At 58.6% G+C, this 11044-nt stretch overlaps 2 protein-coding genes across 9 annotated transcripts in view; one reads left to right on the plus strand and one right to left on the minus strand.

The window, feature by feature from the left end:
- The window catches only part of TRPM4 (transient receptor potential cation channel subfamily M member 4), a 34948-nt gene extending 29135 nt beyond the window's left edge, over nucleotides 1–5813 (minus strand). For 4 of the 7 annotated variants that reach the window (XR_012376406.1, XM_073886720.1, XM_073886721.1 and 1 more), the window contains exons 1-5: nucleotides 5707–5813; nucleotides 5349–5416; nucleotides 1310–1484; nucleotides 875–1055; nucleotides 528–691 (exon numbers count right to left, since the gene is read on the minus strand). Coding sequence is in view for 6 of the 7 variants with exons in the window: in XM_073886720.1 (XP_073742821.1) it covers nucleotides 528–691; nucleotides 875–1055; nucleotides 1310–1484; nucleotides 5349–5416; nucleotides 5707–5730 (612 nt within the window). In the remaining variant the exon portion in view is untranslated. Of the gene's footprint in view, nucleotides 1–527; nucleotides 692–874; nucleotides 1056–1309; nucleotides 1485–5348; nucleotides 5417–5706 lie in introns of those variants that run through there. The other 3 variants (XM_073886722.1, XM_073886723.1, XM_073886724.1) reach the window with 3 other exon arrangements.
- A 1149-nt stretch (nucleotides 5814–6962) lies between these two features.
- HRC (histidine rich calcium binding protein) lies at nucleotides 6963–11044 on the plus strand. 2 transcript variants are annotated; one of them, XM_073886577.1, is made up of 6 exons: nucleotides 6963–9008; nucleotides 9084–9154; nucleotides 9667–9735; nucleotides 9991–10045; nucleotides 10523–10559; nucleotides 10738–11039. In XM_073886577.1, exons 1-6 carry the CDS (start codon nucleotides 7136–7138, stop codon nucleotides 10772–10774), a joined length of 2142 nt encoding a protein of 713 aa, XP_073742678.1. In that variant the 5' UTR covers nucleotides 6963–7135; the 3' UTR covers nucleotides 10775–11039. The 2 variants fall into 2 exon arrangements, with proteins under 2 accessions (XP_073742678.1, XP_073742679.1); XM_073886578.1 differs by lacking the exon at nucleotides 9667–9735 and having other exon boundaries at nucleotides 10738–11044.

Here is an 11044-nt window from a genome sequence, read left to right on the forward strand (position 1 = left end):
CCCTCAGACCCAGGGGTCCAGACTGCCAGCCGCCTCCTCCCTCAGACTCAGGGGTCCAGGCCCCCAGCCCTGTTCTCCCTCAGACCCAGGGGTTCGAGCCCCCAGCCCCTCCTTTCTCAGGCCCAGGAGTCCAAGGCCCCCAGCCCCTCCTCCCTCAGACCCAGGAGTCCAGGCCCCCAGCCACCTCCTCCCTCAGACTCAGGGGTCCAGGCCCCCAGCCGCCTCCTGCCTCAGACTCAGGGGTCCAGGCCCCCAGCCCTGTTCTCCCTCAGACCCAGGGGTTCGGGCCCCCCAGCCCCTCCTCCCTCAGACCCAGGAGTCCAGGCCCCCAGCCCCCTCCTCCCTCAGACCCAGGGGTCCAGGCCCCCAGCCCTTCCTCCCTCAGGCCCAGGGGTCCAGGCCCCAGCCCCTCCTCCCTCAGACTCAGGGGTCCAGACTCCCAGCCACCTCCTCCCTCAGACCCAGGGGTCCGGGCCCCCAGACCCAGGATTCCCAGCCCCCTCCTTTTCCAAGACTCTGGGTCCCACCTTGGCATTGGTGAGGGTGTCTCTATTCCAAACCACGCCCCAGGGGGCCATGCCCATGGCTACCACCTTGGTGCCCCCAGTGCTGGCCGTCTGGTGGTCTCGCACAGCCACACCAACATGTCGGCCAATGCCCCTGTGCAGCCCCCCGGTGACAATCCAGGCCCCTAGAGAGACACAGAGAGTGATGGTGAGGTCCAGAGACATGGGTGTGTAGGGACAGAGAGAGAGAAGAGACAGTGAGACCAAAACCCCCTCAGAGCTGGGGGGAGACCACATCCCAGAGCAGTGGGGGAGATGGGCAGGGGCCCGGGCTCAGGGGGCACAGCCAGCCACCCAATCTCAGTCACCTGTGCTCTGGGCAGCCCGCACCAGCCCGCGTCGCAGCAGGTCCTGCAGCCAGGTCTGGAGGATGGGGCCCCCTGACCCCCCCAACACTGACACCACCAGGTTCGGGGCCCGGAAGCCCCATGTGTGGGTGACCAGATTATAAACAGTAGCTGGATCCGTGCGGTCAGAGAGCCGGAGGAACTGTGGACACACAGGAGGAGAGGACACGGGGAAAGGGCCAAAGACGGAGAAGGGGACAGAGACCCAGAGACAAGGGGACAGACTTAGAAAAGACGGGGGTGGAGGGAGAGAGATTCGGGGAGAGGGGAAGACAGGGATGGGCAAATGGGGAGACAGCATTCAGCTGCAGCACCCCCAGACTCTGACTCGGGGAGCCCCTGGCGCATGCAGCCCCGCTCACCGACCCCAGCCCTGCCCAGACATGCAGGCCTCACGTTGCTGGCCTTGCGGCCGGCGCCCAGGAAATCCAGGTCCCCATAGGCGTCTGTGGGCTTCTCCGTGGTATGCAAGTCACTGTCCCACACGGTCACCACGGCTGCCCCAAAGGCATCCTCCACAGCCACTGATGGGTGAGTGCTCCGGGGACGCCCGCACTGGCACAGGGCTCCTCTGGGGACGGGGGGGGGGGGGAGGCATGAACCCCAGGGGTTTCCCCCCTCCCCCGACCCTAAGGATCCTGTAGAAGCGCCCACACTTCTGCATGCCCCCCCAGCCCCCAGTTAGACACATAGCCCGTGCTGACCCTGGCGCTGCCCCTCACTGGGGTGGAAGGGGGCCACGGGGGTTCGAGGAAGCTGGAGCGGGGAGGCGGACAGGGCCCCGCCCTCACTGCACCCGCGTTCCAGAAGCGCCACCAGCCATCAGGGGCCGGCCGGGCTGCCCCCAGTCCAAACAGACGAGATTCCACGAAAAGGAAAATCCAGAGCGTTTCAGAGAGCACGCAGAGGCGGGGGCAGCTGTGGGACTTTGGGCTTCACCTCCCTGAGCCCCCATTTCCTCCTCAGATCAAGACAAGGGTAACACAGCCGTCTTCAGGGAAATCTGAAATGAGGGCTGCATACCAGGCTCGGGCGGAGAAACCACTCCAGCCCAATGCCACACAGAGCTTTAAATAACTTTGCCTTTTCCAGTTCTCCTGATTACTGTCAAGGAGAGAGGCTTCGCTGGGCACTTTCTTAAAGTTTATTTATTTAAGTAACCTCTACCCCCAACGTGGGGCTCAAACCCACGGCCCAGAGATCTAGAGCCGTCTGCTCACACCAACTGAGCCAGCCAGGCGCCCCGATACTCTCTTTTTTTTTTTTTTAACAGAGAGAAGCTGGCCTCAGGCTCAGAAAATTGGGCTGCCAACAATGTCCAGTTAGAAGGGAAGTGCTTTCATTTGCTTCTCATTGTGATGGTCTTTTATGGCTTGCTTCTTTCTCTTTGTGGCAAATGGAAGTTTTTTCATTTATGGTAATCACAGACAAAATTTTTTTTCCCCTTAAATGTACAAGTAGCCCTCGCATCCCTTAAATAAATGGACAAGTGATGGGCCTCTGAGTTTTAAAGAGCAAGCAACATGGGTTTGGGGAATGAAGAATTTACTTGAAAATGTATCTACGTCTCTTTAGTCCCTGATTCCAGAAAGGATTTCAGATAGTGGAGGAGACCTGAATTTATGTAAGCGGAGTGAGCCTTAACTTAAGGACCAGTTTCACAGAATAATACCACTGGTGGTACATGGATTTGTTAAAAGTTGTAAAGACACTGAAAGAATGGCCATCAATCCACACCCAGGATGAACAGAATACACTCAGCCCGGCTCCTGGCCCACTGAGCCACCCAGGTGCCCTGCACTTCTTACCTCGTACTTTCCTTCCTCTGTGTGGCCGCTAAAGCTGAAATTGTTCCCGATAAGATCAGCAATGACCAGCATATCCCCAAACACAATGGCCTCTATTCAGGTCTCGTGTGACTATCACAAAATGGCACTGGTCACAGCTCAAAGACTGATGCTAAAAAATCTTTTCCTTCTGTTGGCAGGGCACAGCTGCTCCCCTGGCTGCCTTGTCCCTGCCACATCAGTGGCTTTTCTCTTTCTCTGTGCCTCCCTCGAGTGGAGGTGTTCCCAGAGCCCCAGACCACATGGGTTCCCTGCATGGGTCTCAAACTTGATGCCCCAGGGGCCAAGCAAATAATTTAAGGGAAAGAAGCATCAGGTGGAGGGGCGCCTGGGTGGCTCAGTCGGTTAACCATCTGCCTTTCCTTCAGCTCAGGGCATGATCTCAGAGCCCTGGGATTGAGCCCCGCTCCCTGCCCAGCGAGGAGCCTGCTTCTCCCCCTTCCCACCCCACCCCCGCGCTGGTGTTCTCTCTCAAATACATAAATAAAATCTTTAAAAGAAAAAGAAGAAGCATCAGGTGGAAATCTGTGGATGTGCTGGAGACTGTGGTGACTTGTGAGGTGGCATGTTTGTTTTGAGGCATTCAGAGACAGGTTTTTAAAAATACTCTTCCAGGGGCGCCTGGGTGGCTCAGTCAGTTAAGCGTCTGCCTTCGGCTCGGGTCATGATCCCAGGGTCCTGCGATCGATCCCCGCATCGGGCTCCCTGCTCAGTGGGAAGTCTGCTTCTCCCTCTCCCTCTGCCCCTGCCCCTGCTTGTGCTCTCTCTCTCTCAAATAAATAAAATCTTTAAAGATAAAAAACAATAAAAATAAAAATACTCTTCCGTGCAAAAGAAAAAAAAAAGGTCATAGAGTTGCCAGTGCACCTTCCCTGACTTTACACAGTCTCCCCCCTGATATTTCACCTCCTTCCACAGTTTCAGCTACCGTCTACAACTAAGACTTCTCGAATGCTGGACAGAAGTCCCGGACCCAGGTCTGCAGCATCCCCTAGTCCCCTCCAAGTCCCCTAACACCTGAAGACCCACGCTAAGCTTGGCAACATTCACGACCCGCTCATCCTCCTGGATTCCCCGTCTCGGGGACAACCCCACTGTCTCTCAGGTCCCAGACCAGATGTCCAGGAGCCATCCTCCCCCCCACTCCCCTCTTACTCTTCAAATCCAGCAGTCCCCAAGCTCCTGTCCCTGTCCCCACCCTGTGTGCCCACAGGGGTGGCCTGGCTCAGGCCTCTTCCGGTCCCACTCAGACCCTAGCCCAGCCTCTTCCGAGGCTCCTTGAACTCTGATTCATCCTCACACAACCCCCAGAGGCTCTTTCCACACCCAGAGCTGATCCCGCCCCTCCCACTGCTCCCCAGCACCCCAGGGCCAAGGTCCTGGCCCGCCCTCCTTCATGGAGGCCTCCAGCACCTTGAACTTTGCACATGTTCTTCCCACGCCTTTGAATCCACGCTCTTCTCTCCCGGCTGCCTTCAACTGTCAAACTCCAGCTCATCCTTCACATGCCACCTAGTGAGGCCCCCCCCTCCTCCAGAAGCCACCAGTGACACCCTGTGTCCCTCCCCAGCCGTAGCCAGACCCTCCTTGGGGCTCGGGCGGGGCCCCAGCTGCCCATCTTTCAGAGCTCCCATCTCTCTGCCTTAGTCCTCTTCCCGCCAGACCGGAGGTCCCTCAACTGCGTTGGCCACACTCCCCATCAGTAAAAAGGTTTAGAGCACTCACCCCCGATAACGTCCATCTGTTTATTTAGACATCATTGCAAGACTTACTGCACTACGATGTGCACGGCACACACTAAGTTAGGAATGATGACATTTCCCATGCCCCAAAGATTGTCTTGAAAACAATTTCAAAGCCAGAATCCACTGGAGAGACCGTCCCTGAAGGCCGGGAGCTCCTCAAGGTAGGCAAACACCCCAAGGGACTCATGCAGGTATCCCTGGCCACTGAGCCTGAGCACGGGGCCTGCACACAGGATCACTGCTTCCTTTCAGTGATCACTGCAGGCATTTTCCAGCGCCAGCCACGTGCTGGGCCCCATTCCAGAAATTCACAAGCAGGTACTTGTTTAAATCCTCTCAATAAATGCCCACTCAGGAGGTAGGGCCTGTCTTTATGTCCAAGGGACAGATAAGGCTCAGAGAGGTGAAATGATTTACCCAAAGCCACACAGCACCAGTCCCAGGTGACATCTGAACCCTGGCAGCGCCTGTGCTCCTGATAATTATGCTTCCTTGGGAGCACTGAATGAGGGCTTCTTGGATGTATGAATGAATGAATGAATGAATGAATGAAACAAACGGCCAAAAGAGAAAAAGAAAGTAACGCAAGAAGACGCAGAGAAGAGACACAGGGAAGGAAAGAAACAGAACGAAGCCCAGGGCTTTAACACTGACCCTGACCAAAGGGAAACTGGAAGAGTCTGCACGGACCCAAACCCTCCCGAGGGAGAGCGCCACCAGGGCACGCCCTTGGAATTGTCCGCAGGGACGGGGCGGGGTGTAGAGGGAAGGAGGTGGGCGGGGTCAGCGGGCCGGGGAGCTCTGGGGACGCTCCGGGGTCGATCCCAGGGGCGAACTCCTCACCCCGCATCTGTGGGGTCAACGATGAATGTCGTGCACGTCTTCTTCTTGAAGATCTTGGGGATCCAGCTCTGAGGACGGGAAGAAGGGGTGGGAGGGCTCCAGCTCAGTCCTATCGGTCACGGAAGCACCCACCCCGCACCCTTCCCCGGACCCAGGAGTCCGGGACCCCAGCGCCTTCCTCCCCCAGCCTCAGGACTCCCCTAGCCCCCCTCCTATCTGTCCCCAAGGACCCAGGAGTCCGGAGACCCCCAACCTCCGGGACCCCCCACCCCGACCCCTTCCTTCATCTGAACCAAGAATCTGGGTCTCCAGCACCCTCCTCTCTGGGAACCAGAGTCCGGGAGTCCGGCCGCTGTACCTGCTCCTTCTCCGGACCCACCATGCTGCCGCAGCCTCCGCAACCTATCCGGCTGCCTACCTTCCCTCCACCAACCCGGCTTCCAGACCCGCCCAGGACAAACCGGATCCGCTACTTCCCAGCCGGGGCGGGGCAAGGTCTGGGGGGCGGGGAGTCTTGTGGATGCGTCGAGCGAGAGGCGGGGCAAAGGGCCAGTCGGGACGGCCAGACGGAGACCCAGAGGGGGACAGAGGTCCAGAAACGGGAAGTCAGAGACCAGAGAGAGAGAGAAACAGAGATCCAGAGAGAGGGGGACAGAGACCCAAGATGGAATGCCAGAGATAGGGAGAGGGTACATTAATCCATTGGAGGGGGGGAGGGTTGGCACAAAAACTTAGGTAGGGGGCAGAGAATCAGAAAGGGGGTGAACAGAGATTCAGGGGCTACACTGACTCAGAGAGAGAGAGAGAGAGAAAGAATTGGGTGGAGAGCAGATGCTCAGAGTGACAGGAAGATAGTAGAATCCTGTGGTTGGGGAACAGTGGGTGACAGAAATGAGAGAGGGACACCCATAAAGAGGGCTGGGGACCCAAAGGGCCAGGGCGATAGTGACAGGGTGAGGAGTGGGAGACAGTGACCCACAGACAGGCAGGACCACGTGTCTCCTGCAGCTCTGACAGGGACAGCTGCGGCCTAGCTGGGTAACCTGAGCCCCCCACCCCCCTCGCTGTATTTATAGCCCTGGCCTGGCCTGGTCTTCTGCCCTTGGCTCCGAGTTCCAGGGACAGGAGGTCATAGGTGCGTGTGCTGGAGCGAGTTCCTTCCACCCCTGTCCAGGGCCTCCATACTGTCATCCACTCTCTCAGCAAAGGCTCCCCTTCTGGGCAGAAACTCCCCAGAATCCAGTCCCCAGTCCTTCCATGGCAGGGGTCTCTCCTCCCGAATGGCTCCTTCCAGCCCCCACAGTTGCCTTAGGCACCCCCCAACTTGACCCACTAAAAGTCTAGCCATTATCTTTGCAGCTGCCAAACATGAACCTGTTGGCAGTACCAAGTCAAGCCCTTGGCCCCCACTCCTGGCCAAGTTGAGACCCCTTCACCTACCCCTTCCCCAGTGGGGAGGAGGAACAGGAGGGGAGGGGCAGGCGGGGACTGACCCAGAATAACTCAGGGCTGAAAGTAAATTTAGCTGCAGAGAGGGGAGGAGAGAGACCCTATTGGCTGGGAGGTGGGGAGGGAGGGCCGGGGGGGTGAGGGGGCTCCTGAGACTGCCTCAGAGGGGTGTCCAGCAGTGAGGCCCGGAGGAAGGCAGCCAGGCAGAGGCAGTGGGGAGCACAGCAAGGGAACAACACAGGCAGAAAGAACCAGAAGGACCCAAAAAGGGGCAAGGACCCCAACACTCATCCGGCTGGAGCCGGCCCTGGGAGAGGCTCTGCTGCCTGTCTGTCCCCATGGGCCACCGTGGGCCATGGCTGCACGCTTCTCTCCTCTGGGCTGCCATGGTCAGCCTGCTCTTCCCCCCGGCCATGACCCAGCAGCTGAGAGGGGCCGGGCCGGGCCCCAGCAACTGGAACAACAATGCGGGAGTCGTGGGGCCCTCAGAGGATGTGCCAGATGAGTTTGGCGACCCCAGGCACAGCCACCGAGGCCACAGAGATGAGAATGAGGATGTCTCCAGGGAATACAGTCATGGGCTCCGAGACCACAGGTACCAAGACCACGAGGTCAGAGAAGAGAATATCCCTGATGAAGAGGTCTTCACAGAGCATGCTCGGCAGGCCTGTGGGTCCAGAGGCCATGGGAACGAAGATGTGGATGATTCAGATGAGCACGGGCACCACTTCCCCAGCCACAGAAGCCACAGCCATCAGGACAAGGATGAGGATGAAGTTGAGTCCAGCAAGTATCGCCATCATAGCATCAGGCATGTGCCTGGAGGCCACAGAGAAGAGGACGATGAAGATGAAGAGGAAGGGGTGGTCTCCACTGAGTATGGACACCACGCCCACAGGCATCGAGGCCACGGAAGGGAAGAGGATGAAGATGGCTCAGATGAATATCCCCATCATGTCCCCAGCCACGGACACCGAGGCCACGGAGAAGAAGAAGGTGATGATGATGTTGATGATGATGTTGTCTCCACTGAGTATGGACACCACGCCCACAGGCGCCGAGGCCACGGGAGGGAAGAGGATGAAGATGCCTCAGATGAATATCCCCATCATGTCCCCAGCCACGGACACCGAGGCCACGGAGAAGAAGAAGGTGATGATGATGATGATGATGATGATGATGTTGTCTCCACTGAGTATGGACACCACGCCCACAGGCACCAAGGCCACGGGAAAGAAGAGGATGAGGACATCTCAGATGAACACCATCATCATAGCCCCAATCCTGAACACCGAGGCCACAGAGAAGATGAGGAAGAGGATATGTCCACTGAGTCTGGACACCAGGTCCACAGGCACCAAGGCCACAGGAGGGAAGAGGATGAAGATGTATCAGATGAACACCATCATCATACCCCCAGTCACGGACACCTAGGTTATGGAGACGAAGAAGATGAGGATGAGGATGTGTCCACTGAACACTGGCACCAGATTCCCAGACATACTCACAGCCTTGGAGATGAGGACGAAGAGGAAGAGGAGATCACAGTCAAGTTCAGCCACCATGTTGCAAGCTCCCAACACCCAGGCCCCAAGAGCACTGAGGAGGAGGACTTTCCAGATGAATATAAGTCAGCAGTCCCTGACCATCACCACTACGGAGGCCCCAAGGATGAAGATGAGGACATCTCTGACAAGCTTGGCCACCAGGCTCCCAGCCACAGGCAACAAGGCCACCAAGATGAAGGGACTGGCCACAGAGGGTCCCTGGAAGATGAGATCAGCCACCAGCCTCCAGAACACATGGAGGTCAAGGATAGAAGCCATTTGAGGGAGAGAGATTCTGAGGAGGAAGAGGAGAAGGAGGTGGACCAGAGTTCCCAGGAAGAAGACGATGAAAGTTCAGAACGGGGAGAAGAAGGCACCCGCCATGGCAGCCTGGACCGGAAGGATGAAGACGATGACGAGGAAGGTCACGGCCTCAGCGTGAGCCACGAGGAGGAGGAGGGAGAAGAAGAGGAAGAGAAGAGGGAAGGGAGGGCTGAGGTTCACGCGCCACTGAGCCAAGACCACCAGGAGGGGGAAGAGGAGGAGGAGGAGGAGGAGGGGCTGGAGGAAGAGGAGCTCCCCTTCACCATCATCCCTAACCCACTGGCCAGGAGGGAGGTGGCTGGAGGTGGCTCCAGTGAGGAGCAGAGTGGCGAGGACACGGGTAAGTGACCTGGCCAGGTGGGGGCAGGGAGGAGCAGAGTCAAGCTGCTTCACTGCTGCTCTCCTGTCCGCACAGATCTGCAGGGTGCCCGGGAGTACGGGAACTACCAGCCTGGGTCCCTGTGTGGCTACTGCTCTTTCTGCAATGTAAGTGCCCAGCCCAGGTCCATTCTCCAGGCTGTCCCTGGAGTTTGTCCTGGGGCTCTAAGGTGCCTGGGGACAGCTCTGAGCAAAGGAGGGGCAGGGGCAGTGCCAGGTGAAGAGAGGCACTTCCAGGGCCATGTAGGGGGCAGACTGGAGGCCAGGAAGCTGGGGAGGAGGCTGGGGCAATGGTCCAGGAGGGAGTGAGGCCTGAGCCGTACCTACAGATATGGGGTTGGAGGGGAGGGTCCGGCAGAGGGGGCAGGTGGAATGGGGCTGGGGCCTGGCAGGTTGTGGGGAGAATAGGGAGAAGGCATGAAGAGAACACCCACAGGCCCAGCCCACAGTGACAGGGGGATGTGGTGTCACCTTGCAAGAGGGGAACAAGGGGGAAGCTGCTGAGCTCAGTGTGGGAGGTAATGAGCGTGGGGAGTTGGGGAAATGTCCAGGGGGCAGGGTGGAGGACTGGCGGGTGGCTCCCAAACGGTGTCCCCAAACCAGAATCCTCCTGTTCCCAGAGATGCACTGAATGTGAGAACTGTCACTGCGACGAGGATAACATGGGGGAGCACTGCGACCAGTGCCAGGTGACACTTTCCCCGGACCCAGGTTCCACCAGGCCCCAGGATGGCCGGGGGCCCTCTAGGCACCCAAGTCCCAAATCCTGGCCTCTGCCCTCAGACTGACCCAAGCCTCCATCCCTGGTGCAGCCTTGACTCCACCCTCTCGATCCCGCCTCTGACCTTAACCTACGACTCGGGCCCCCGTCCGGCACCCGCCCCCATCCCGGCTCCGCCCCGACCATGTCTTATACTTCTGTCTCTCCCCATCCCCGCCCCCAGCACTGCCAGTTCTGCTACCTCTGCCCGCTGGTCTGCGAAACTGTCTGCACTCCAGGTGAGAGTGGGCGGAGCCCAGCCGGGCAAACTCCGTGGAGGCGGAGCCAAAGCCGACAGGCGGGCCCGGGAGGTTGTGGGGCGTGGCTAGGCGCGGAGGCATGGCCAAGGCGGGGAGTCGGCGGGTGGGGCGGGGCGCGCGCGGAGGGGCGGGGCCTGGACCGAGGGAGCGGTGGGGCTAGAGCTGAAGCCTACTTAGTAGGCAAGGGGTGGAAGGTTGAAGGGTGGGTCTAGAAACGAACGGGCGGGGCCAAAGCAGGTAGAGCTGGAAGAAAAGGGGCTTCTGGAGAATGGGAACACCAGGAGCAAGGAGAGGCGCTGGACCTTGAAAGGAGTCCCAGTAGAAGGAATTCAATTTAGGGAAGGAATTAAGAAAAAGGGGGGGCGGAGCTAGTTCTGATTCCGGATTCGGTGAATCAGTGGCCCCCTAATTTCGCCTGTGGTGTACCGCTCAAGCCTCTTATCTTTTCTCCCACAGGAAGCTACATGGACTATTTCTCCTCCTCCCTGTACCAGTAAGTGTGTGGAGGGGGGCAGTTTAAGGGCCCTTAGAGAGGCGAGGTCCCGCTGAGTGACTGGACGACCCTGGGACTCCATTCCCCTGTCGGTAAAATGGGCAGGTTAACATCTCCATCTAAGCGCCTGGGGTGAGCTTTGGGCACTTGGGCTGACTAACCTCTGCGTCCTCTCCAGAGCCCTGGCGGACATGCTGGAAACTCCGGAACCCTGACCCAGCGGTGCGGCTGCGGCGCAGACGCACCTCCCTGGCCCTCCAACCCCTTTCCACGAGCCGTATTTATTGAATTGCGTTATGAATAAACATGCTCCCCGAAACCTCACTGTCAGGCGTGGGGGCTGGATTCTCGGAGCACCAGGGAAGGCGCGGGTGGGGACTGCGGACTTGGACTCATGGGTCTGAGGGAGGAGTGGTCTGGCCTCCCAGGTTCTTGAGGAGGTCGGTTTTGCTAAGGTCCTGACAAATAAATCAGTCAACACGGGA

Source organism: Callorhinus ursinus, unplaced genomic scaffold (genome assembly GCF_003265705.2).
Source record: "Callorhinus ursinus isolate GAN/ISIS: 27379988/994484 unplaced genomic scaffold, GSC_fseal_2.0 scaffold71, whole genome shotgun sequence".
Lineage (NCBI taxonomy): Eukaryota > Metazoa > Chordata > Mammalia > Carnivora > Otariidae > Callorhinus > Callorhinus ursinus.